The 27,625-nt window shown below is 48.6% G+C and overlaps 1 protein-coding gene across 5 annotated transcripts; it reads left to right on the forward strand.

The window, feature by feature from the left end:
• On the forward strand, window positions 1–27,625 carry LOC133117963 (reticulon-4-like). Of its 5 annotated transcripts, XM_061227517.1 has the most exons (9): window positions 1–739; window positions 7,763–7,819; window positions 8,887–10,446; window positions 17,252–17,459; window positions 20,937–21,075; window positions 25,077–25,146; window positions 25,639–25,685; window positions 25,978–26,036; window positions 26,538–27,625. In XM_061227517.1, exons 1-9 carry the CDS (start codon window positions 229–231, stop codon window positions 26,578–26,580), a joined length of 2,694 nt encoding a protein of 897 aa, XP_061083501.1. In that variant the 5' UTR covers window positions 1–228; the 3' UTR covers window positions 26,581–27,625. The 5 variants fall into 5 exon arrangements, with proteins under 5 accessions (XP_061083501.1, XP_061083502.1, XP_061083503.1 ...); XM_061227518.1 differs by lacking the exon at window positions 8,887–10,446 and having other exon boundaries at window positions 26–739; XM_061227519.1 differs by lacking the exons at window positions 7,763–7,819; window positions 8,887–10,446 and having other exon boundaries at window positions 26–739.

Here is a 27,625-nt window from a genome sequence, read left to right on the forward strand (position 1 = left end):
ACTGACGATTTTAACTATCTGCGGTGGAGCGCGTTGCTGCTCTGTACACGCAGGACTTCCCAGGCTGTTCGGGGCTTCGGTGGCAGGAGGCTGTGGCGCATTTTAGTAGTTTACTTCGGACCTTTGACAAGTAAAACTACATCTGCGAAAAGTTTTGCAGTATCGTTGGGGAAAGTTGGGAACCTTGAAAGTCAGTTTGTAAGAAACTTTCCAGAAAGTTTTGCGAACATGGATGAGCACGTTTCTTCTACAACCGCTAACCCCGAGAGTGAAATCGACAAACTTACGCACGATTTGGGGTCGGGAGACAGTGACACAGAGGTGCTAGAAGATAACGAAGCTCTGGCTAAAAACCATGTAGATGAAGACGATTTGTCGGAACCAGAGGAAAATGAGAGGCACATAGCCGCGGAGGATCCGCCTAAAGAAACGTTTTTGGAATCTCCTCCTGGCCCGGAGCCCCAAGAAGTCACAGAGCCCGAGGCACCGTTGCCTACTTACAGCGCTGTTGCAGATTCCACGGAGGAGCCGACACAGTCTGACACTGAAGACACAACTCCCGAACCAGAAAAAGAAGAAACAATTGAACCTACAACGGAAGATACAATCCCTCAGCCCGAAACTGAAGCTACAACTGTCCTGCCCGAACCAGAAGACATAATTCACCGACCAGATACACCCACAGAGGCACCTGTGAGTCTACCGAAAGAGTCGCCTGCGTCGGAGTCTGCAGCACCTCGTAAGTAGTAACGATCATATTTATATTTTAAAAGAAACTACATTGTTCAATGCTAGTAACTTGCCTAATACGTTAGCTAAGACTGTCACTGCAGCGTGTAAAAATAATACGATGGAACCAAGCGCAGTTCCTCTTTGTGAACTGATGTAATCAAAGCTAACAATGCGTCAACGTTGGTCAGCTACATTGGGAATATTGCCAGGGGATGGGAGTTATTTGGAGGTGATAGAAGCAGTAGATAATCTAGGCAAATTAACATTATATTGTTATTGTGAAATTGGCGTTTTGGTGGTCATGACGGCAAGCTAATGTTAGTAAGCATGCCAAAGCTTTGGGCTTTAGCGTGACAAAATAACGTTATCTTTGTGTAACGTTAGATGGCCGGTTCTGTAAACACAATGTAGCCACTTTTTTCGACCACGTAACGTTAGAGCTATCCGGAGCCAAATGTAATCCATAATGCAGTGCCGCATTTCTATAGGTTGGGGATCACAGTGTTATACATTTCACGTTGTTGGTCCACACGCTAGTTCATCAGAAGCGTTTTTATCAAGCGAGCCTCTCTGAAACTGACTGGTCTCAAGTCAGGTAGCTAGCCTAGCTAGCGTTAAACGGCAAAGATAATCAAGTTAAGCCACTTCGGTAGCACCGACGCTACATTGCTGTTCTTTTTAAATAAGAAATTGCTAGTCGGTTTGTTGTAAGGTCGCTCCTTATTTGGAGTTGTGCGTTGGATCTAGAGATAACGCAAGCTTGTAATAAATTGCTGCCGAGCGAAGTTACTGAAGCTAATGCGCTAAGTTGCCCATGGTAACGTTAGCAAGCTATTTACGTTAGCTGCCAGCTCCTGCACCTTGCTAGCTACAAGGAACGACAGAACAAAAGAATTTACTGGCTAGCTAACGTTAGCATTTCCTGAAATCTGGTCCGATAAGCCTGCTTGTCGTCCACATTAATAAAAGGAAATGGTTTAACGAACACATTTAGTCTGAGGTATCTGCAGTTGTGTAATGTTAGCTAAGCAGTTTAATATGGCAACATTTGTCATTCTTTACTTAAAGCAGCGTTGAGCTTTGATGTTTGTATAAACCCCCTTTTTTAATTGTCCACTTTTTATTTGGGGGTAAGCAAAACCTCACGGTTATGTGATCCCAATGAATGGGGTCGCAGGTATTAAATAATTGGCTTGTTGCCTAAAATAATCTTTTTGAACACGTGAATATTTCTGTCCGTAATGACCGTGGATTCGCCATACAGATTGGGAGGGGCAGGTTCGAACAAACCTTGACCGACAGTCTACAAATCACTTTGCTGTTTGACCAATCTGCTTTAGGCCCATATTTCTGGAGGAGTGACTTGTGCTATTTGTGGTATTGTTATTTTTGAGGGTGGGGTTTGTTGTGCGCCTTTGAGTTGGCCTGGCCGAAGTGCAGCAAGAAGGCAGACATTTGGACAGAAACGTCGTGTGCAAAGGGGGGTTTAAACCATAAGGTCTCTGTTTTAAGATTGTGATTAGACTGTTCTTACCTCAACACTCTAATGCTTACGTAACTGTCCCTACTGGTAATTGAAGGCAATGCCGTTCTAGGAAACTTGACTTTAGAATTTAAAAAATAAAACATTCCCAAAAAACCTACTCTTCAAAGGGTAAAATACAATTTTTATGTAGTTTGTACATTTTGTATCTTGAAGGGTGGCATGAAACATACTTTTTATATCAAATTCACATGGGATGTGATTTAATATCCAGATTAAAATAAAGATGACTCATCACAAAGCCATTATTGATCCAGAAAGAGTGTCACAGTTTTCCTGTGGCTGAAATGCCCCGGGAATGCGTCCGATCGGGTTCTCTCTGGACTGTGCGCTATTCAGCTTGGCCTCCTGGCCGTTTAATAGAGGCTTATAGGCAAGATGCGGGTTCATGATGTCATTGTGTGGACTCCTTAAGGATTGTCCGATTAGACTTGCCTGAAGAATCACAAAAAAACATACATTTTCATTTCCATAGCCTTTCATCATATAGGTTTTACGATGCAAAGTGTGTTGTCTCAGTTTCAGGCCTACAGGGAAAAATTACATGAGATTAAAAATGATATATTTTTGGTTCCCTAAGTATGGCGTCACGCTTGTTGGTTTGCTTGTTTTGCTCCGTCTCTAAGGATCAGTCACGCTGACCGCATTACTCTGTGACTGGTCATCCCGCTTCTCACATGAGTCCTGGGCAGCATGACAGGCGTTGGCATGGCAACCACCGTCATGGAAACCGTCCAGGTCTGGGAAGAGTGCGGCCAATGAGAAGTGAGGCTGAGCATTAGCGGTGAAAGATGGCTTGTTCCTGTATGCACTGCCAATCGTAGGCCACTCTTTGAAGCCCTGAAGCTTCAGCATTCATTTATTCTTTGGTAAGAATTTCTTATCTTGCAGATGCTATTTATATAGCACTTTTTCCAGCAACTAAGACCACATGGTGCTTTACAATTAATGCCTGTCGCATACGCACACACGCACACACACACACACACACACACACACACACACACACACACACACACACACACACATACTCGTGCTGTCCAAGGTGCCAACCAGCACACTGGGAGCAATCGGGGGTGAGGTGTCCTGCTCCGGGACTCTTTGACACTGAGCTGATGATTGAACCAGCCCCCCCCCCCCCCGTCTGCCAGATGCCTGCTCTTCCCTCCTGAGCTAATGTCTCCCCCAGTGTTCTGCTAAAACAGGAATGGAGCTGGACTACACGTCCCTCCTGAAAGCTGTGGGATGAGTGTTGTTTTATTTGGTTTTATTTCACACCTCCCAGTCCCACCCTCTGTGAGGATCCCAGGTTAAGCTCTGTACTGGAGGAATACGATACTCTAATTAGCTAGCCCTTTTAACGCCCTGCCATCCAACAGAATGGCATTGTGGTCAGAGTGAATAGTTTTTGCATAGGCTATATAAAACCACTGCGTGGTGGGAAAGGGTGGAGTTCCCTTGAATAAACCCAAGTGGATTCTCACACTGCTACCATTTAGAGATGACCGCTAGCATTTAGAGATGACGGTTACCTCCTATTCAGTTCAGTGCGATTTCATTTGCAAAGCGCTTTTTACAGAGACTGTCGCAGATGCTTTACAGAGGAACAGACGGGCAGACACCAGCCCCAAGTCCTAAAATAGCAAGTTCAGGAGCTAAAAAAACTCCCCAGTGGTGAGAGAGACTCTCTTTAACAGTGGTGAGAGAACTCCTCGATGGAGAGAGAACTCAGGAGGGACCCCGCTATAGAGGGGGAGCCCATCCTCCGCTGGCCCATCCTCCACTTATAGATAACTGCTACCATAAAGGGATAACCGCTGCCACATAGTCAGTCTTGCTGCTAGGCTGCTGCAAGAAGGCAGTTGGCAGTCCTGCTCCAATGCGAGGCTCTTTTGCCTCAGTCTACACTGAAAGTGCCTTGTGCTTTGCATGTTCCAGCCCAAAGTGTTAGCGGTTTATAGTGTAGCTGAATAAAATGTAAATTCTCCCACTGTGGTGTCTTTCAGCTCTGGGTGTTTGGGGCCGATGGCGTCGTGGTTTCAGATACGGTGCTAACTGATCTGACAGGCTTAGCTGCCCACGTAGGCTGTTGTTGCTAGTCTTCGTGCATGCATTGGTAGTTTAATACTGGATGGCCCTCGGTTTTTGTAGAGCCTGAGAGGGTTTTCAGCAGGGGGGCTTGAGGGTACTGTTCGTCTCCACGTCCTGCGGGCCACAGTGTCTGCAGGAATTTGCTCTGACCGTGCACTAGAACACTTGATTTCACTCATTATTTTACCTGCTTGGTTCAAATAATAAGCACTGCAGGCACTGCAGGACGTGGAGTTGAGTAGCACTGCAGACACTGCAGGACGTGGAGTTGAGTAGTGCTGCAGACACTGCAGGATGTGGGGTTGAGTAGCGCTGCAGACACTGCAGGACGTGGGGTTGAGTAGCGCTGCAGACCCTGCAGGGCGTGGGGTTGAGTAGCACTACAGACACTGCAGGATGTGGGGTTGAGTAGCGCTGCAGACACTGCAGGACGTGGGGTTGAGTAGCACTGCAGACACTGCAGGATGTGGGGTTGAGTAGCGCTGCAGACACTGCAGGACGTGGGGTTGAGTAGCACTACAGACACTGCAGGACGTGGGGTTGAGTAGCGCTGCAGACACTGCAGGACGTGGGGATGAGTAGCACTGCAGGACGTGGGGATGAGTAGCACTGCAGGACGTGGGGTTGAGTAGCTCTGCAGGACATGGGGTTGAGTAGCGCTTGGCTCGGTTTCATGTGCAATTTTCTCGTCTCCTGTGATGTCACTGGATATTTACTGAACAGAATTCAGTTTAGTGCTTTGCTCAAAGGTACATTAGCAGATCCCCCCCCCCACCGTGCGACACTGCTGGCCCAGCACAAAGCACAGTTGTGTCTCTCAGGAGCACCGCGTGGCTCTGAATCCGGAGCAGCTGACGGCCAGCTGTGTGTGTCCATTGTTTGAAGCCAGAACAATGAGAGAATATTGTTCCTCCTGCTTTTCTTTTCTTTTCTTTTTTTGTTCTGTTTTTTTTCTTCGAACAGTGCAGCCTGTTTTCAGTCAGGCTTTGCATGCGAGCGTAGCGACGCAGAGCTCCGCTCGTCGCTGCCGGCTGGGCTGGCGCCAGCCCCCAATCGCGTTTTTCATGGATTTAAATATGCGCACAGTAATTCAAGTCAATTTTTGTCTGTCTGTCTGTGACGTTAAGTCAGGAACCCCGTCCAGCTTTGTATGAGCCAACACCGCAGATGGAAGTTGAAGAATGCCTCACACTGGATTTAATCAGCCAAACTAGTTTAAACTTTGAGGTGAACTTGGGATTAAAACTGACTGGCCATAGTCTGGCTGGATTCATGTGGTGTGGCGGCCATGTTGGATCCAGTCACCCCGTATGATTGCCCTGATTTCCCGTCATTCCGTCCCTAACCTGTTTCGTCAGCTGCAGTCGGTGAGAGAGGGGTGAGCCAATGATGATGCGGTTCCCCTGTGATGTCACTAGAAGCTTAAGGGTTGGTCAGCACGTGCAGGTCGTGCAGGTCGTGCAGGTCGTGCAGGTCGTGCAGGTCGTGCAGGTCGTGTGTGTACAGATGTGATGTAGGGGTGTGGAAACGGCTGCCACGGCTCAAACCGTTCCAGGAAGGGGCTGTTAACAACAGATCTGGGTGTTACTGTCATCTGAAGGGTTAAGGTGTTTGAAATAATGATTTGATCCAGGTGTGCTTTATGCGTGTTTGAAGTCATATTAATCGGATACGGCTGCTACAGAATTGATGTGGCACATGGGCTGAATGGCCCGTACTTGCCACTATGTTATGTTATGTTATGTTTTATGTTTTGTTATTGATTTGAGAATTTCTGAATTTGTAGACATAACCTTTTGAGTCATGCTGTCATGCTGGATCTTTTCTACATTTGGAAATGCTCAGATCACACATGTGCTCTTTTCCAGTTTGTGTGTTCCTAGCTTATTACGCATCTCCCTTTTCTGTTTACAGGATTATTACTACAAAATTGGAACATAGACCACAGAGGTAATTGGTGTTAGTTACATCTTAAATTCAGACAAATCACCAGCCTATGCTTTCCAGACAAATTACCTGTCAAAATTTGGTCAGAAATACAGTATAATCAACCAAAGATTTTGTTCAGATCTCTAACTACGAAAATTCATGAAAGAAAAATCATGAACCAAAACACATTCTTGTTACTGGAATAACTCTTGATTTGGCAATGTAATGGACCATATAATTTAAAATTGTAAAAATTCCTAGCATATACATTTTTACCATGATTATTTTAATAAATAATGGGAACTAAAATGAATCATTCAAATTTTATGATGCTAATATTAATCAGCATTGGGGGGTTAGTGCATAAATCCTAAAATGACTTGTTAATGTTTTTACAATTACAGCCATGTTTTTATTTGTTCTGCAAGGAAAATCAATTGCATGCAATTTAAAAGCTTTTCTCACTGACACGGTGCGCCTCCATGCACTAAATTACAGCTCAATCTCACATGGCATCAAACGCTGCTTATTGAACATTTGTGGTTGAATTCAGTTTGTGGCGCTCAAGTGGCATTTGGGTTTGTCAAATTCACTTGGCCTCACTGTCGAAGTTGTGGAGGTGGAAATGGGCATCGCACAGAACACGGCTGTGAGAGTCTGAGGGTGCAGTCAAATGAAACCGCACGTCAAAACATTCAAAGCAGTCGCTGGGAAACTCACTTTAAAAAGAATCCACGGGTATTGCAACCAAATTATTGGCGCAGAAATGAGGCACTGCGTTGGTAGTCGGTGAGTTTTTGGACAAAGAACAAAAAAAAGGTGGAAAAATCATTTGAAATATTGCGCAGAAGGCAAAAACCAATCATGTCTGTTCCAAAAAACCCTGTCTGAGAGATTAATCTTTCGCTAAACACTGCCAAAGAATGAAAGTTAAACTGACTGGGAACAAATTTAGTTCAATCTTGTTTTTTTTTTTTAATGTAACTTCAGTTAATCTGTTTAAGACTGTTTTTAAGGATAGACTTTTAAGTTACATCGCTACAAACCGTTTAATTGTTATGCTTGTCTTATTGTCTTATTTAAAATGTTTTGTAATCTTCTATGGAAGCACAGCCCTGTGATCTAGTTAAAGGGTCCTTTTGTCGGACAAAATGGTAATCTTTGTCTTGGAGCTTCCACATTTCACAACTATGGTTCCCCTATGGAATCACGCCAGAGAACAGTTAAGATGGACTTCTCCAGAAATTCTAGTGGTATGCAAGACTTCTACCTGATGGCCTAAAGATTTGAAAGCATTCAGTTTGACAAATAAGCAATAACAGAGGAAATGGGTAAGTGGGCGCTATCTCTGAGTGAATGTGCGGTCTGAGAGCAGACTGTCTGTTTGCAAACTGTCCTCTACTTTTCTCTCTGCACCACCCGGCCCTGGGGACATGAATAAGCCCTTCTTCTGTTTTACTGTTTCAGATGAACCCATAATCTCTTCCTCTGCTCCATCTCCACCTCAGCCACTGTCCTCTGCAGGCAAGTCTTGCTCTCTGCTGTCTCTCCCTCTGCACCCTGCATCTCTGCTTCTGCCTGTCTGCACTGTGGGTCTGTGCACTGTTCTGGCAAGTGTTTTTTGAGTGTAAATTAGATCATGTATATATATTTTGTCTCTTTGTGTTTTTACCTTGCACTGACTACTTCCTCCCACCCTTGGTTCCTCTGTTAATGTTCCTATTTGTGTAGCATTCACTCAACAGAAACCCCATCTAGTTAAGACTATTGTCAGGAAAGTATGATATTTTTTATTTATTATTAGATCTGGTGGTTCCCCTCACTGATTAGGAGAAATTTCTTAAGCATAATTTTTAAACGTTTATCTTCTGGTTGAAGGGTATCCCAAACTTTCACAGGCCTAAGTGCCAATGCCAACATGTTTGATACTTTTCTTGAACATGATGTTCAGAATTCCCTTAAGTTGTATTCGCGTCATTGAGGGGAACCCCAAACTTAGCATGCTGGCCTCCGTCCACCCAAGTATTTTTGAGTGCAACATCTCAATGTGTAGAAGGTAGCCACAGTAGTGCACAATTCTGTCACCTGAACTCGTGCACGACCCCCCACCCCCTCCCCCTTTTCCCCTGACTCTTTGAAGTAACTGTCGCAGTCCGAAAACCCCAGTCAAGCCCCTTACGTTCTGTGCTGTTTAGCACCTGCTAAGTAGCCCGGGATGCGCCCTCATGAACAGGCCCACCTGTAAAACACAGGCTGATGGTCCTAATGACACATTCGGCCGTGGCATGGTGGCCGTGGCATGGTGGCTCTGTCCCCTCAAAAGGGCTATCCGAAGAGGGAATGAGGGCTGCCATGTCTGTAAAGAGGTGGTCAGACCTGAAGTTCCCTTTTCAGTGTAGAGCTGGACCAGGGTGGTTACTACAAAGTTTTAGGTTTCATGAAGACTGTCAGATTGCATCTTCATGAAAGGAGCAATAGGCAATTGCCTGTGGCCTTACAGGTTTGATAAAGAACCTGGACCTTCTTGTCAACTAATAATCCCGCTACCATTACTGACCTATACACTGCCCATCCCTCCTTTAACTCAACAGCACACATGGATGCTCCATACCATCAGCCTCAGGACCTCGTAAAAGATATGGATGACATGTCTAAAGACTTGTTTTCCTCAAAGTCATCTCGGTATGAAACCAACGCGCTCTCCAGCAAAGCAGACGCAGGCGATGATTTTCTATTTGAGAGGAAGTCGTCTGCCTCCTCAAATAATCCTTTCCAGAGCTTTGCCCCCGTAGATGATTCTCGCGGTGACCTTCCTCTTTTTGTGGAGGCTGTGTCTGACGGGACTGGAAGGATGACTGAGAGTCCTACGCCAGATCTGGTGCAATATGCTCATGATGGTGAAGCGCCAGAGAGCGCTTCAGCCAAGCACACAAAAGAACCTCCTGCTGACCTGGTCCGTAAAATCTCGGATGCAATCGCGGAAGCATCTGAACAGTCCGACCCTCCCAACCTCCCAACATCTGCCCGGGAGCTCAGGACCCCACCCTCTCTCCCGGATATCTTGAAGTTGTCTCCCCTGAACCCCGACAAGGAGGACTCCGGTTCGTCGGAGGCCAGCTCCGACTCGGAACGCAGTCCCGCGCGGCGGCTTCGTAACGCCACTCATCCGGCCCTGAACTCCTTCAGCTTCGACGCAAAGGTCCTGCTCCTGAAGGAGATGGCGGAGGAGACGGAAGCGCGAGCGGCGGAGAAGAAGAGGAAGCAGGAGGCCGCCGCAGCCCTGGAGCGGAGGGCCAACGCCTTCGATCTCGTGAGAGACGCCAAGACCACCGCCGCCGAGGGTAAAGGTCTCCAATCAACGACGGGAAACGACTGGATGTTCTCGAGCAAAGCTTCGGAGAAATTGGCAGATGACAAACCAGAGTCTCCCATCCACCCGTCATCCGTGAACCTCCCACCAAGCCCTCCTTCTAAAAGTGTTGTGCCTGTAGGATCGGACTGGGGAGGCCCCATAACCGACTTCCTGTCTCCGGTCTTGGGTGCGACGGCGAAGATTCCACAGAGCTCTGGAGTGAAGCTGGAGAGCCGGTGTATGAAGGACTCCAAAGCGCCGCTCCAAAGGGAGGTCAAGGGGCTATTCGGCGAGGAACCCGAAGCTCTGGAAGAGGTATCCGAGCACGAGGCCTCCTCGGACGAGTTTGAGTTTGTGGAGAGACCTCCCAAGGGCGCGATCGACGAGTTCTTAGAAACCCTAGACAGCTCGAAGCTCGCCAAGGCACCGGAGAGGGGTATGGAGTACCACTTGCCAACTTTCGGGCTGAGCTGGATGCCGGTCTCGGGGGCCGAGCCAGAGTCGCAGGAAGTCGCCTCGTCTCAAACGGCCGGCCTCTTTTCGAGCCAGCCCGCACCCGGGCCTTCGCCGCAGATGTTCAAAGCAGACCTGGAACAATCGAAGCTTCCTTCGGAGAGTTTTGCGCATGACGTCCAGAAGCTCTCCCCCGTTTCGCATGAGCCCCACACCCGCCCGACCCCAGAAGAGCTACCGAAGCCCAGGCCCCTACACGATGCCCCTGAGGACCCAACGGCCGATTCCACGGCCCCACACGGAGCTCCAGCACCTGCCAGGTTGCCCAGTCTGAAGACAGAACAAGGTAACATCAGCACTGCTCGTGCTGCGGCACCTTTGGCCCCAGATCACTCCCGGAACATTTCTCATCGTTTATTTGCTTCTCCATTGTTTTTTTTTTTTTGTTGGTTTTTTTCTTTCACCATCACAATCCTTTCTTTTGTTAATCTCTTTCCTTAAGTTCCTGTTCGTTCCCCTACGCTGATGTTTCCATTTTCTCGTTTGCTTGTTGTTTGTTAAACACCTGCTGCTTTGCTTTTCAACGTGTGTGTGTGTGTGTTTGTGTTTGTGTTCATCCCACATTTTGTGGAGCACATTTGTTTCACCCATCATACCTTTTTCCTTGGTTTTCATTTGCTTATGTTGCTAGGCATTCGGTAAGTCTGTTTATGTAACATTTCACATTTTTAATACCATTTTGTTTAATAATACTACAGGTAAGTTTTTCCTTTTTTAAGAAACAATTTTCTTTGGGTTAGTTTTCCAATATACATATGTATAGGTTATATAAAAGGAAAGGTCTGAAAATGAACACCATATTCTGGAGTATTGTACGTTGTATTTGTCTGTATGTTGGTCTCTTTATTGCACACAATTGTGGAATGGAAGTCCTGGAAGGAAACGCCCAGTGGGTAGGCTTGTTTTATTCATCTGTAATAACCTGAATCACATGCAAGAACTGCACAACAGAAGGTCTATCTGAAGTGTTGACCAATCATGCAGTTTGAAGTTTGAACCAGTTTATGGCCAGGCTGTACTGTTTAAGGGCAGTACAGCCAGGAGTCTCACATTCTCAATGTGGCTGTCTTCGTACAAGTTGTTAAAACGTGACACTTGCTGCTAGGCTGTTGAATGAGGCGTCTAATCTGCGGTCCGACCAGCACGTACACTCTCCCACGGCCGCTGTTCCAGGCACAGTGATCCCAGACTAATTAACTGCTGCTTCCTGTCTGCGGAGGAAGTTGGGTTGTTCTTGATGGGGACAAAAGTTTATCTCAGACAGGGTGACACCCCCCCCCCCCCCTCTTCCCCACCATCTTGCCACACCGCACACCCAGTGCCCTCCACACAGTGCCCACGCCCACCCAGACAACCACGCTGCCAAAGACACGGTGACACTAGAGAAGGGGTGGGTGTGCTGGAGTTCACAGTGCAGTTATTCTAAACCTGTTCTCTCTGCTGTAGGGGGAGGGGGGGGGCCTACGGGGAAAACGTGAAAAACTTCCATCGAGTCGTGTTGCAACACAGGCCCATCGAGTGCAGATAACGTTGCTTCGCTTGTTTAGCGATAACAAGCCTTAAAAAAAACTACACGGCCCAGATCTGAGAATCTCGTCCCCTTGTCATATCTCACAAGCGATTCGCTGTAACTGGAGATTGCGGGCGGTTTTTCTCGAGGGTGTGCTCCGGCTGTTTGATTTGTGCCGCGCTGAAGGGTGCCATTAGCCTGACTGTCCTGTTTTCCCATGCAAACTACGTGAACCTTGTCCCCCATTCTGGCTATCTGCAAACACACCCACTCCTGTGAGCTGACAGAACAATGCGCTTCTGATAACCAACTCCTTTTTTTTAATCTTTTTTTTTTCTTCTTTTTTTTACTTTCATATCGAAATAGATACACATGGAAATGTACCATGAACTACAAATAAACTTTTTAGAAAGCTTGATGAGAACATGATGAAATTATGGTCAGGATGTCACATTTGCCTCGTTGGTTAGGTAAAAGGTGTCAGTTGGGCGCCATCTAGTGGTGGATGCATACAACTTTTCTTTTCTTTTTTTTCTCTGGGTATGCGGATAGAAAAAAATATTTCTGTAAATGTCTATAGTTCTTATGAGCGCCGGGTTATGAGCCATTCTGTAGCGTCATACTGTATGCATGGTGACCTGGAGGTTTTGAGTTATTTTAGTTCTAGTTTTGTTTTCAACCAATAACACAGAAACATATTTCTGAATCCCCTCTGAGGATAACAGGCATAGTCAGCACTTGGAGTCGCTGTGTCACCGCCTCTGGCTGGCTGCTGTAGTAACGCCCGTCGATCACGGCTGTTGGCGCGTTTGGAGTCGCTGTGTCACCATCCCTGGCTGCTGCTGCTGCTGCAAAAAGGCAGTCAGCTGACCCCCCCCCCCCCCCTCGCAGTAGCCCCCCCCCTCTGGAGCTAGAGCCGCAGTCTCTGCACCGGGGAACCCCTCCACCACCGCTAACGGCCACCGCTAACGTCCGCCTGTCGATCCGTCCCTGAGGGGCTGTAGAACACCGCGTCCGTCCGCCCGCCCACCCGCGTACTCCCGGAGCCGCTCCGGAATGCCAAACTGATCCCGACAGCTGAACCGGAATCCCAGGAAAACCGTAAGATGGACTGCAGCTCTCCCCGAGGCTGGAGAGATGAGGGTACCTGGCTTTTTCCTCTCGTTTTACGGCGCTGTAGTTAAAGACCCGAGTTATTTATTATTGATACGGGCTGGGGAAGGGTGGCGGGTTTGTGTTTTCCTGATGCTTTTATGCTGTCACGTAGCGATACACCGCATAGATGGGGATAGATGGCCGGAGTATTGGGGTGAAATTGTGTTTACGGTTTGCGAGTGTGGAGTTTGTCAGGTCGGCTGGAGCAGGAGGGAACTGCACTGCAGTTTAATCTGCTGGCCTCCGCGATGCCTTTAATGCCCTCGCCACAGAGCGGTTTTTACCTTGAGCTTTTAGGGGAAAATCGCCTGAACCTCTGTACAGGGCTCTGTGGTGTCTTACTGAGCCGTTAGCTCTCTGTGCAGACACTCTAGGAGCTGGGGGAGGTAGAGCCAGTGCAGCCTTTCTGCTGAATAATTTGCAGACCTGTTCACTCTAATAACTGCTGAGGACGTGATCTCCTGTGTGCGCAACGCAAAGAGAAGCTCCTCCAGGTTATTAATCATCTGGGCTAGAGCAGGCTATATTTTCTCGTGTATTGCAGTCTTTATGCTCGGCAAATCAATAATAATAATAATAATAATAACAGTTTGCCACGAAGTTAGCCCTGAATAAACCCTACTAGTGTTTTACTGCCAGCAAGTGAATCTGAAACGATCAAGCTAAAGATATCAGCCTGCTGGCAGACTGTAACATGAGATCGTCTTGCGGTGTGTGTGTGTGTGTGTGTGTGTGTGTGTGAGAGAGAGAGAGAGAGAGAGACTGTCACCTGTCGAGTGAGCATAGTCTTACACACAGAATCCTGCAAATAGTATGGCATGTTTGTGTGCGTTTACCTCACTGTTAATGCAGACCACTGCAGTGCTCATTTGCACTGAAAATTAATGCTAACGTGCTAACTTAAGTATTTAGGAGCAGAACTACTCATTGGTTGCTGTTCATTGAGGCTCCTTATGGTGGAGCACACAGAGCTCAGAGCAATGCACTCTGTTTGATGTTCCAACGTCTCAAACAACGTCATTTTCAAAGTCAATTATGTGGGAACTACTCATTTGGATGCATTAGTGCTGGGATCAGCAACTCACGGTCCTCAAGGGCTGAGAACTGCTGGTTTTCCACCCTCCCTTTACCTGGGAGTCAGGTGTGAAGACAGTCTGTCCAATCAATAGCACTAATTACCCAGGAGAAAAGAAAACCAGGGCTGGATTTGGATTCGAGGTCCAGAGCAGAGCAGTACTTAGTATTAACCTTTATGTATTATTCATAAATGTTAGTGTGTGGCCCTGAAGGACCCTCTGATAGTGCTTCGTGTCACCCTAGCATTAAAAGCCCGTCCTTCCCTGGTGCTTGACCACCATGATCTTTTTCTGAATAAAACATGAAATGGAGAAATTCACTTAAAGTGAAATTTAAAAAAATGAAATTGGTTTTATATAGTAGATTAGAATCGGCTTCCGTGCTTCCGTAATTTATTTGGCGCGTTGTTTTCCCATTTGCGGGCGGTTTAAGAGCAGAGAAAAACGCGCTGCGCGTGATTTTAAGAAGTTGATTGAGCCTATTGTAGCGGACCGCAGTTTGTGTAATGTACCCTAATAGGGAAATATTGCATCCGCCAGTTCACAAGCCTACTCTTCCGCAGAACGAAACGGGCATATTTCTACTGGGCAACATTTTGGAGCGTCAATAGTGTACTCTAGTAACAACAAAATAGGCAATTAGACGGGAAATCTGTAAGTATTGAACTTGAAGGACACAGCTGCGTCGCTATATCAAAAGACCTCCAATTGACCTAACCGGAAGTGGAAAACCTCCGCCCTCTCTCTCTCTCGCTCAGCTGCGCTCGGAGGTGGTGCACGAAAACAGGCGCAAGATGGTTGCCAAGCTCGGTTAGTGCATATATTTATTCTTTTGTTAGCCGTTGCAAAGCGGTTTTCTGCGTATTTCTGATTTTTGTATGGACGACGCTTTTCTCGCTGTGTTCTGGGGGGGTCGGAGGACTGAATATTGTCGATCGGGGCGTTGCGACGGGCCGCCCGTGGAGGCCCGACTGGGTCCGTGTGAATATCCATGTTCAGCGTGCGCGCGATGACAACGGGGGACGGGTGCGATTGTACAACCTCTCTGCGGATGTCTGATGTAGAACGTTTAACTGTATCGTAAAATGATTATATGATTGCGGAGAAAGATTATAATTGGATGAAGATCAGTAGCTAAGTCAGGGCTGATAATGCTGCAGCTATTTTTAGCTGAGCCAGTCGCTAGCTCAGGCAGACCAAATGTAGAAGAACCGTGTGAGGGAGGTCCGTTACCTATGTGCATTTGTTACAGACAAAGGCGTGAGAACCGCTCGCTGTAGGCTATTTAACGGAGCCTAATGCATTTTAAGCGTTCTTTCAGCTTGAACCAAACGCCTTGGCACATATTCGATGTGTTGCACTGAATTTAATAGGATAGCTTGTAAAGTCGTTGGGTAATTACGAAATGCCCGATTTAACAATGCAGTGTTGCTTTGCGTTGGTGACATGTGTTGCGAAATAAATCTTGTTAACGACAAAGCTAATGTTTCCTTTTAATTCACATGCTTGCATCGTGTTTTGACTGCAACAAATTGTTTGCTTGCTTTAACGTATTACGCGAATGTCATTTTGCTTCCAGACTTTTCCTTCTGATTCGTAGATGGTCCAATTATTTATTCAAGTCGACCATATAAGGAGAAGCCTTTTTTTCCAACGTATTTTGCAATGTAACATGCTTTTGAGGGATACATGCCCATTTCTGAGCGGGTGAATAGCGCGTTTGTTCAAACCCCAAGCGGGGAATGCCAGAAACGAGCGCCTGAGGTATAGGTTTCTAAAATTACGTCGTACCCCACGATAGGTGACGGACGGCAGCTGAAACCGCGCTATTGCGCCGCGTTGTAAGAGTCTGTTCCCTGTCAAAACGACGAGCGAGCGGGGTCGGTAGGAAACTCGGATTCTGTTACACCCCTAATCATAGTCTGACCCATGAGGAATGAGAACTGTTAAATCTCACCCGGCTCCCCTGGTGACCTGTCAGAAGCGTCGCGTAGAAAAGAAAACGCTCCCTTCTTCACCTAATGTACACCTGGAATTACGGTGGATTGCGTAACGGCCGGGAATGAAGTTCGCTTCGTGCCGCAAGTTCGGGAGCGGTGTAGGTTGAGGTGTGAACAGGAGTGACGTGAATACCGCGGAATGCGGGTGCGCTATTTCGGTCCTCTGCGGGGTATCCTTACAGTGTCCCTGTAACCCGGGGCAAGGAGGGCCGCATCCGTTTCTGAATTTCAGACCAACTTCTGCTCTTAATTATTATTTCATTAGCTCAATCATCTGTCGTTTATAGCCGCATTTCCTGGAATAAACGGCAGCTGATAAATGGTTCTTGTCTTGTAGCATTTTATTGTGGTCTAATTTACGAGTGAATTGGTCATGATGCATATGGCTAATTATCTGATTGAGCCAGGGTAACTGGTGGCAGCAGAATCCTGCATACACACCGGCCCTCCAGGACTGGAGTTGCCCATCCCTGCGTTAACCTTTTGTACGGTTGGCGTCATGGCAGAGGTTTTTCCCAGCACAGCTGAATGTGAGATTATTGTCTGAATGGTTCCGTATGCAGGGTTCAGTCTATTGTTGATTCAACTTGATGAGCGTTGGGAGGAAGACCAGAACTGTGTATATTACGTTGTGTATATACACTCACGCACACTGGAACTAGCAGCTACCATATTTTTCATGTCTGGCAAAGGTGGTTATAATTTCACCTGGGTTCAGTTTCTTTTCAAAGGCTTCCATGTGTATAATGATAATGGGTATATAGATAACTCTGGAAAAGAACAAATAGTTTCTCACTGTGACATTGAGGCATGTGCCATGCCTTAGTGCAGAGATCATTACAGTAAATCACCGTCCTCAAGGACTGAGAACTGCTGGTTTCCCACCCGCCCTTTACCTGCGAGTCCGCTGTGAAGACAGTCTGGCCAATCAGTAGCACTCATTACTCAGGAGAGAAGAAAACCAGGAGCGGATTTCCATTTGAGGATCCCTGCTGTAGTGTAAAATCTACCTGTTCTACCATTTTTATTTTCTTTTTTATAATGAATTTTTTTTACAAATGCAACAGACCTAGATTAAAACAATGATGGTAGCTGAGTGGTTAACGTACATGACTAGGACCCGGAAGGTTGATGGTTCAAGCCCCGGTGTAGCCACGATAAGATCCGCTCAGCTGTTGGGCCCTTAAGCTAGGCCCTTAACCCCATATTGATCCAGGGGGGATCTTAGTCTAATCAACTGTAAGTGGCTTTGGATGAGAGCGTCAGCTGTGTAACTGAAATGAAAAGGCCTGACTGAAAGCCGTTTCCGGGTGTCTCCTGCAGCGTGCTCACCCCCCTCTCTCCCCGCAGTGGTGGATCTCCTGTACTGGAGGGATATTAAGACGACGGGCGTGGTGTTTGGAGCCCTGCTCTTCCTCCTCCTCTCCCTCACCGTGTGCAGCATCGTCAGCGTCTGCTCCTACGTGGCCCTGGCCCTGCTGTCCGTCTCCATCTCCTTCCGCATCTACAAGGGCATCCTCCAGGCCGTGCAGAAGTCTGACGAGGGACACCCCTTCAAGTGAGTCTGCACCCCCCCCCCCCCGCCGGCTCACCCCCCCGCCCCGCTACCCCCCCGCCAGCTCACCCCCCCCCCCCGCCAGCTCCCCCCCCGCCCCGCTACCCCCCCCGCCAGCTCACCCCCCTGCCCCGCTACCCCCCCCCCGCCCCGCTACCCCCCCCGCTATCTCACCCCCCCCCCGCTACCCCCCCCCGCCATCTCACCCCCCCCCCGCCATCTCACCCCCCCGCCCCGCTATCCCCCCCCCCCGCCAGCTCACCCCCCCGCCCCGCTACCCCCCCCGCTATCTCACCCCCCCGCCCCGCTACCCCCCCGCCAGCTCACCCCCCCGCCATCTCACCCCCCCGCCAGCTCACCCCCCCGCCCCGCCAGCTCACCCCCCCGCCCCGCTGCCCCCCCCGCTATCTCACCCCCCTGCCCCGCTACACACACACCCCCATGCCCAAAAATGCGTCCTGTGTCCCACCATTCTTAAGATAAGATATGTGTGGTGTGTATCACTTTCTGTGTGGAGTCTGCATGGTTCTCCCTGTGTCTGTGTGGAGTGCGCATGTTCTCCCTGTGTCTGTGTGGAGTGTGCATGTTCTCCCCGTGTCTGTGTGGAGTGCGCATGTTCACCCCGTGTCTGTGTGGAGTGCGCATGTTCTCCCCGTGTCTGTGTGGAGTGCGCATGTTCTCCCCGTGTCTGTGTGGAGTGTGCATGTTCTCCCCGTGTCTGTGTGGAGTGCGCATGTTCTCCCCGTGTCTGTGTGGAGTGTGCATGTTCTCCCCGTGTCTGTGTGGAGTGTGCATGTTCTCCCTGTGTCTGTGTGGAGTCTGCATGTTCTCCCCGTGTCTGTGTGGGTTTCCTCCCACAGTCCAAACACATGCAGGCTGGGTTAATTGGAGAATCTAAACTGCCCCTCGTTGTGCTGCAGTGTGGCTGTCCACTGCTCCTGAGTCACTAGGACGGGTCAGATGCAGACACATTTCACTGCCTTAGAAGGCAATGAGAGTAAAGCTGAATCTAATCTAATCTCAACTTTATTGAACGCTGTGGGGTAATGTGTCCTCTGCATGTGACCCATCCTAGTTACTTAGTAGCAGCGGCCGGGGCCCAACTCCAGTTCTGAGGCCAGTACCTTGGTCAAGGGCAATGGCAATGGCACCTAACCTGACATTCTTGCCCAATTACTCACTTTTATCCTTTCAGGGACGGCGGCCATTTTGCAGTTCATGAGATTCAGCCGTTTACAATTTAGCCATTCAGGGGAAGATTGTTTACACTACTACCTACAAGGCTAGTGAAATGGTGCTCGGTCTAGAAAATCAGACAGAGATTTATGTGAAACATGCTGTGAAATGTTAATGTTGTGGGGGTTTCAGCAGAAGCTGGAATTTTATTTTCGGAAACTCGACCTCAATCGTTAAGTTGGCATGAGAGTCTCTAGCATGAAAATCCGGGAAAAAAAGGTTCTGCACACAGAAATATGTACCAATTCTTAATTTGTGCCAAACCAAACTTTAAAAGTTTAGACTTGGAAGGTTATTAATTGGCATCCTCTGTTTGGGTTGAAAGTAAACTCTTTGTAAAATGCGCAGGAGGGCTCAACCAAACCCTTTTGAGGTGTTTTAAGATCACAAATGTGTGATTGGATTGTTCTTAACTGAACTGAGTAATGCTTATGTAACCATAACCGCAAGTATGTGAAGGCGGTGGGGTTTTAGAATAAACCATAAACAACAGGACACCGACTTAAAATTTTGAAAAAGTTTTCAATTCCGTTTTATTTGTATCGCGCTTCTGTGACGACTGTCACGAAGATGTTACAGAAGCAGAGTAGGTGGCATTTCAGAAACCCTACTCCTCAAAGGGGCAAGTGGCATTAGGCAGTGGTAGATGTGTGGCTTGCCTTGGCCAGCTGGTCCCAGTCGCAGGTGTAGAGCGGTCTGTGGCTGTGTTTTGGGTATTTTAGTGCCGCTGCATCCATATTTGATGTTAATCTTGAGTTTTAGATGATTCACTCATCCTGTTACCCTTCTGATAAATGTTTTGTATACGCATATTAAAATTAGACGCTATGAAGGTCTAAGTCAGAAATCTGAGGGGGATGTTGAGTGACAGTTGTTGGGGCTCTGGCTGGCTGAGGAAAAACACACCAGGGTGAGCGTTGTGTTCTGCCACTCCCTCTGCTGCGGTTGCCAGTTGTGTTGAGGGTGGGTTATGAGAGTGAGAATATCTGGCAGGTTTGGCTGTAGTGGTCATTGAAAGTAAACCTTGTTAAAGTCTGTGTGTGTGAACGTTGTGTAGATGTGTGTGATGCCTGTTACACATGTGAAACACTTTCATACCTGGCATGGAGTGTGTGTTTGTGTGCACATGCAGCGCTGCTTTTACGTGTGTGTGTGTGTGTGTGTGTGTGTGTGTGTGTGTGTGTGTGTGTGTGTGTGTGTGTGTGTGTGTGTGTGTGTGTGTGTGTGTGTGTGTGTGTGTGTGTGTGTGTGTGTGTGTAATCGCTTTCAAATACCTCCATTAAATTCTCACCAGGAGCATGTTAAGATTTACTCTGCAGGGCTTTTTCTGAGGGTAACCCAGGCATTTAGCCTTTAAGAGCCTGGAGATTTCCCCGGTTTAAATTATGAGCCGTTTTGCTTTGCCAAGAATTAGGGGAAAACCTTTTTAGAGGCTTTTAGAGCCAGACTGAGTCATTTCATAACCTGACTGTTTGCTTCCAAAGTGCATGGTATCTAACGCTGTATCAGACCTGGTCTTGAAACCCCCGGAGTTTCTGAATGTCCTGGCTATTCCACACGGTGACTAATATCTGTGTGGAATTCACCTTTTGCTAATTTCCGTTAGTGCCTCCTCGTTCTGCTAGCAGAGCTCAAACTGAACGTGTCGTTCAGGTTCTCTGTGTGTACATGCGTGCGTGCCCTGGTTGGTTAACAGGTGGCTGAGGTGTGTTGTAGCTTTACTGGCTCCGTGTCTCTGGACTGAGGATGGAGTCTGTAAGAGAGAGAGAACACAGAGCCAGGGCTGGAGTTGGATCGGAGGCCCAGAGTTGGCGATCCCTGCTCTGTTTTTAAATCTGCCTTCCACCAGTTCCTTTGCTGATGGGGGGTCATCTTTATTAAGTTATATTGACCTTGGTGAAATATATAATCGTTTTGGAGTCAAGTACTTTTCTGTGCTCGATTGCTCTTGCCTGGCACGATTTAGCCAGCCAGGAGGACCAGAAGGTGGGGTTTGCACTTTTTGACAGTATTTCATACTGTAGCTTCTAATGCACCAGACAAGCTCAGTAAAGCGTAGAAAAGTATTCCCATAAAAAACCACAACGTATTTGACCCGGGTGTGATTGAGGAATGTTGCGGGTGTGTGGGCCCCCCCTCCTGCTCTGTACAGACCCCCCCCCCCCCCCCTGCTCTGTACTGACCCCCCCCTCCTGCTCTGTACTGACCCCCCCCCCCCCCCCTGCTCTGTACCCCCCCCTGCAGGGTGTATCTGGACCAGGACGTGGCTCTCCCAGAGGACTCGGTGCACCAGTACAGCGACCTGGCCCTGGAGCGCATCAACGTGTGGATCGTGGAGCTCCGCCGTCTCTTCCTGGTCGAGGACCTGGTGGACTCCCTGAAGGTGAGGCCCCGCCCACCGGCCACGCCCGCCTCACCCTGCCCCCGCCCACCGGCCACGCCCACACGTCTGCCGAGCTGCAACGCTGGTGTAGCGTTGGTGTAACGCTGGTGTAACGCTGGTGTAGCGTTGGTGTAACGCTGGTGTAGTGTTGGTGTAACGCTGGTGTAACGGGTGGCCTGTAGCGTAGTGGTTACGGTACATGACTTGGACATGCAAGGTCGGTGGTTCGAATCCCGGTGTAGCCACAATAAGATCCGCACAGCCGTTGGGCCCTTGAGCAAGGCCCTTAACCCTGCATCGCTCCAGGGGAGGATTGTCTCCTGCGTAGTCTAATCAACTGTACACCGTTCTGGATAAGAGCGTCTGACAAATGCCATTAATGTAATGTAATGGCGTAACGCTGGTGTAGCGTTGTCATTTCAATGAAAATGTAATCGTATAGTGCTTTTCAGACCATCCCAAAGGTGGTGTACGGAGTAGCAGAAGGGTGGCAGTAACTGGGGCGTGCCGTGGGGTGGGAACACGGCTGCCCTGCTGAAGCCCTGACGTCACGATCACTCCCCACGTTAAGCTGCGCGGTAGAAATGAAACGTGCAGCTTGTGAGTGTGTGAGTGTGTTCTCAGGTTCTGCCCCCCTGTCCTGAAATAACTCTGCTGACCATGTTTTTCACTAGACCTTTTACTGACCTCCGCTGAGCCCTGTACACTCATACCTCTCACACACACGCATACACTCACCCCGTATCGCGCACACACACACACACACACACACACACACACACACACACACACACACACACACACACACACCACTGCCACACACACACCATACCCGTCAGACATCCTCACTGGACCTTTTACTGTCTTCCGCTGAGCCCTGTACACTCATACCTCTCACACACACGCATACACTCACCCCATATCGCACACACGCGCACACACACACACACACACACACACACACACACACACACACACACACACACACACCACTGCCACACACACACCATACCCGTCAGACACCCTCACTGGACCTTTTACTGTCCTCCGCTGAGCCCTGTGCACCCATACCGCACACGCACGCGCCACAAAGTGTGTGTGTGTGTGTGTGTGTGTTCAGGGCTCTGCAGCTCCTGATTCATGCCCAGCTGGCCGTGGGGGATAGAAAGGGAACTTGGCGAGGCTTCAGGCTGTGCTCCTGTGAACAGCAGCCTGACGTGGCCGCCTGTCTGAATGGCTCCAGGCTGGTTTGTGATGAGGCTGTAAATCCTGTGTCCTGCGTGCTGGTGTCACAGTAATCCAGGGGCTTTAGTTTTTATTGGCGTTTACGCGGCAGATATTGTAACGGGACAAAGACGAGCTGTCCTGCTAATGAGAAACTATACCCCCATTTCCGTAACTGCATTTTAGGGCAGCCTGTAGCCTAGTGGCTAAGGTGCATGACTGGGGCAGCCTGTAGCCTAGTGGCTAAGGTGCATGACTGGGGCAGCCTGTAGCCTAGTGGCTAAGGTGCATGACTGGGGCAGCCTGTAGCCTAGTGGCTAAGGTAGATGACTGGGGCAGCCTGTGGCCTAGTGGCTAAGGTGCATGACTGGGGCAGCCTGTAGCCTAGTGGCTAAGGTACATGACTGGGACTGCCTGTAGCCTAGTGGCTAAGGTACATGACTGGGGCAGCCTGTAGCATAGTGGCTAAGGTGCATGACTGGGACTGCCTGTAGCCTAGTGGCTAAGGTACATGACTGGGGCAGCCTGTAGCCTAGTGGCTAAGGTGCATGACTGGGGCAGCCTGTAGCCTAGTGGCTAAGGTAGATGACTGGGGCAGCCTGTGGCCTAGTGGCTAAGGTGCATGACTGGGGCAGCCTGTAGCCTAGTGGCTAAGGTACATGACTGGGACAGCCTGTAGCCTAGTGGCTAAGGTACATGACTGGGGCAGCCTGTAGCCTACTGGCTATGGTACATGACTGGGGCAGCCTGTAGCCTAGTGGCTAAGGTACATGACAGGGGCAGCCTGTAGCCTAGTGGCTAAGGTACATGACTGGGGCAGCCTGTAGCCTACTGGCTATGGTACATGACTGGGGCAGCCTGTAGCCTAGTGGCTAAGGTACATGACAGGGGCAGCCTGTAGCCTAGTGGCTAAGGTACATGACTGGGGCAGCCTGTAGCCTAGTGGCTAAGGTACATGACTGGGACAGCCTGTAGCCTAGTGGCTAAGGTGCATGACTGGGGCAGCCTGTAGCCTAGTGGCTAAGGTACATGACTGGGGCAGCCTGTAGCCTAGTGGCTAAGGTGCATGACAGGGGCAGGCTGTAGCCTAGTGGCTAAGGTGCATGACTGGGGCAGCCTGTAGCCTAGTGGCTAAGGTACATGACTGGGGCAGCCTGTAGCCTAGTGGCTAAGGTGCATGACAGGGGCAGGCTGTAGCCTAGTGGCTAAGGTGCATGACAGGGGCAGCCTGTAGCCTAGTGGCTAAGGTACATGACTGGGGCAGCCTGTAGCCTAGTGGCTAAGGTGCATGACTGGGGCAGCCTGTAGCCTAGTGGCTAAGGTGCATGACTGGGGCAGCCTGTAGCCTAGTGGCTAAGGTACATGACTGGGGCAGCCTGTAGCCTAGTGGCTAAGGTACATGACTGGGGCAGCCTGTAGCCTAGTGGCTAAGGTACATGACTGGGGCAGCCTGTAGCCTAGTGGCTAAGGTACATGACTGGGGCAGCCTGTAGCCTAGTGGCTAAGGCACATGACTGGGACAGCCTGTAGCCTAGTGGCTAAGGCACATGACAGGGGCAGCCTGTAGCCTAGTGGCTAAGGTGCATGACAGGGGCAGCCTGTAGCTAAGGTACATGGAAGGTTGGTGTAGCCCCCAGGGATATTAGCCCCTGCTTAGTCTAATCAACTGTAAGTCGCTTTGGATAAAAGCGTCAGCTAAATGACATAATGAAAAATGAATGAATTGCTTCATGGTCTTTGAGCTGTACGGCATGTACGCGATGCACCTGCTGCTTAGAGACCACTTTTAAACAAAAACCCTGTTCTTCAGTCAGCCAATTTGTGACCTTGTCTTTGTTGTCGGAGTAAAAGTGATGTCACTACCACTACAGGGTACTACAATTCCCATCAAGCATTTCATCAACATCCCAATGACACCATAGACATTGACTTTGCAAAGATCTATAGGAGATTGGCTCAAAAATTAAGCTATTTTTGGTTTATTACCAAACCCACATTACCAAGTCTGGCTTTTTACGAGTTGTGATGTTACAGGTTGTTAAACAATGCATTGCAATGGTATGGCTTCTTGGAATGCACCTGGCACACTAGCTCTGTACGGAGTGGTAATGCACCTAGCACACTAGCTCTGTACGGAGTGGTAATGCACCTAGCACACTAGCTCTGTACGGAGTGGTAATGCACCTAGCACACTAGCTCTGTACGGAGTGGTAATGCACCTAGCACACTAGCTCTGTACGGAGTGGTAATGCACCTAGCACACACTAGCTCTGTACGGAGTGGTAATGCACCTAGCACACTAGCTCTGTACGGAGTGGTAATGCACCTAGCACACTAGCTCTGTACGGAGTGGTAATGCACCTAGCACACTAGCTCTGTACGGAGTGGTAATGCACCTAGCACACTAGCTCTGTACGGAGTGGTAATGCACCTAGCACACTAGCTCTGTACAGAGTGGTAATGCACCTAGCACACTAGCTCTGTACGGAGTGGTAAGTGCCTAGCACACTAGCTCTGTACGGAGTGGTAAGTGCCTAGCACACTAGCTCTGTACGGAGTGGTGTTGGCTGGGTTTTGGGCTGGAATAGCGAGCAGAATAAGGTCAGGTGCACCACTGAGACGCATTGCACTGACTGCTCCTGACTCCAGTCTCCTGGGGCTCCCGCTCAAACATGTAGGGCAGTGTGCTGGGTCTGGCACTGACACCAAGTCTGTCCCTCCTTCCCTCCCTCTCTCTCTCTCTCCCTCTCTCCCCCCCTCTTCCTCCCTGTCTGCAGTTTGCTGTGGGTATGTGGGTGTTGACCTACGTTGGTGCCTTGTTCAACGGTCTGACTCTCCTCATCTTGGGTAAGTGATGAAATTCTCTGCGATTCCAAAACTTGTCATCCCCTCAAGACAGTCCCCAGCTGCAGAATTTCAGATACACATTCAGCCGCATTAAATCTGAGGCTACCTCGGCATTAAAATCAGCCGTTTCTGTGTGTCAGTTAGGTTTAAAATAGTTTAGCGGCATGCGTTTTTGAGTTCAGCATCATAAGCCTATAAGAGTGGAGAATCTAAGTTCATTAGAGTTTAGTGGAACATGTTTGTTGGACTTTACCAGTTTAAATGTATTTGTTCATCGGCATACCTTTTATGGGTTTAGTGGTGCAACGTTATTAGTTTAGTGTATGCCTATGATTTAAAGGTTTATATGAGCTCAGTAGAGTTTAATAGCATTGGTTTATAAGTCTTCTCATTGTGGGCTCAGGTTTTTAATTCAGTTTGGGCCTGTTCTGCGGTTGTGGTGTAGATTGTAATGTTTGTGTTAAACCTGGTCCTCCTTCCCCCCCCCCACAGTTCTGATTGGAGTGTTCAGCTGCCCGGTTATCTATGAGAAAAATCAGGTACGTACCTGGACAGCCAGGTGTGCAGCGTCTCGCCCTGACGATGGTGGGGTTCTCACTGGATTACGCAGCGCAGGGAACTTCATGTTTAAGCTCAGTTCTCATAAGTCTCAGAGTGGGAGCCCTGCCATCGTTTTCTTTCTTTTAGGATCAGATTTCTTTGCATTATTGACAAGAGACAACCAAAAACTGCCATGCAGTGTTTTGTGTATTTGTGGTAGTTCCTACGGTTTTTAGCTGCGCAGAAGCCGGGCTGTGTGCTCTAAGCTGGTCCTCTCTTCTCCCTCTCCAGAAACAGATCGACCATTATGTGGAGCTTGTAACCGGACAAGTCAAAGACGCATTCGGGAAGTAAGTACAGTTTATTAGGGACTATGTTGTCGGAGTATTTATATTCAACATTACTATTAGCTATATTCTCATTTTACATTCCATTATTGAACTTTCTTTTCTATATTTTTTTGGTGTAAATTTAGCTTGAGTCTGCCTGTGGATTGAAAGGTTGAGACTGCCCTTGCATCTCGTCATGGAGCAATGTTTAAATGGTACACCCGTACTGTACAGTGTAAGGCTGTTGTAAGGATCCTTGGTGGTCACCGAAAGCCGTGGATTTCTTGAACATCAACAAAAACATTTTAACCCTTTCAGTCCCAAGCCCAATACAAAGTGGCTCCACCCAGATCCCCAGGGGGGTAAATTTAGTGGGCTTTTAATAGGGGCTCAAAACGATAGTGCAGCAGTCGTGTAGGCGTAAGGTCGAGGGTCCCCTATGGCACTGTTGGGACTGAAAGGGTTAAAGCGGTGATCATCACTGACGTTCCCGGCGTTCCTCTCTCTCTCTCCCGCACCCAGGGTCCAGGCCAAGGTCCCCGGACTGAAGCGCAAGTCGGAATAAGGACAGGATGCTGCAGACCGCGTCTCTGGGACGTCTCTGGGAGGGGGTGGGGGGGGGGTCAGGGGTCAGGGGTTGTAACCCCGCACTTGTAATATTCACATCTTTCAACTTTCCAGTTTAGCCGTTCTCGAGTGTTATGGGGGAAACTAAACTCAGCCTGTCACCGGGTCTCGACTCACCAGCTCAGTATTGTTTGCCACTACACGAGAAACTGAAAACTTTATTTATGGTGTTTAAAACACTGGGGTTTGCCTTTGGGACGGAGCGAGGGAGAACTGCGGATAGCAGCAGAGATTATTGACGGTTGGGGCCAGTACAGAGCGGAGGTGTGTGTGAGCGGGGGGGGGGGAGGGGTGTTGTTTTTGTTTCTTTTCCTTTGTCACCCGGTTTGTTCGAAGGATGGTGGTTTTTCTTTTTTCTTTTTTTTCAAGGGGGAGAGAAAAAAAGATTGATTTGGTACCATTATAGCGAGAACTCGGAGTACCTAAACTGATTTTTTTTTTTTTTTTTTTGGTATAATAAAGAGATGTAGTGGTTATTGTGATTTTACAGTTTTATTGATTATGTAGTGTTCCACACAGAGCTTCTAGCCTGTTCTGCAGCTCCACATCACGTTTCCTAAAGCCCGCCACCACGGCTTCCTGTCCCTCCTGCCTCCTCTACTTCCTGCTTCTGGGTACACGTAGGAACATGTAGCATTTCAGCGGTAAAAGAGCGTTTTACCGTCCATGTGGTCACCTGACCTCCGCTGAGCCCCCCCCCCCCCACCCCCCATCACTGCTGCCTCCTCTAACTTTGGAAGAACACGTTTACAATCATGGACTTCAAGAAAGATGAATGAATATATAAGAATATGAATAAACCCTGCTGTCTATCTGTGGAACCAATATGTAAAAGCTGCAGACTTATCTAAGTTGGAAACGTGAGAAGCATTTGTTTGTTATGCGAGTAATATTGTGAATGAACCTCTACACAGATGTGCTCTGCTTGGGGCCCCTGTGGATGCCTTGTGAAATGTAAACAACCAATAAAGCTCATAGACAAA

This window comes from Conger conger, chromosome 18, assembly GCF_963514075.1.
Source record: "Conger conger chromosome 18, fConCon1.1, whole genome shotgun sequence".
Classification (NCBI taxonomy): Eukaryota; Metazoa; Chordata; class Actinopteri; order Anguilliformes; family Congridae; genus Conger; species Conger conger.

Coding starts and splice junctions, on each gene's coding strand:
- LOC133117963 (XM_061227517.1), top strand. CDS start 229: ATGGATGAGCACGTTTCTTCTACAACCGCTAACCCCGAGAGTGAAATC. Junction 25,147..25,638: donor TCTGACTCTCCTCATCTTGG/GTAAGTGATGAA, acceptor CCCCCCCCACAG/TTCTGATTGGAGTGTTCAGC. Junction 26,037..26,537: donor GTCAAAGACGCATTCGGGAA/GTAAGTACAGTT, acceptor TCCCGCACCCAG/GGTCCAGGCCAAGGTCCCCG.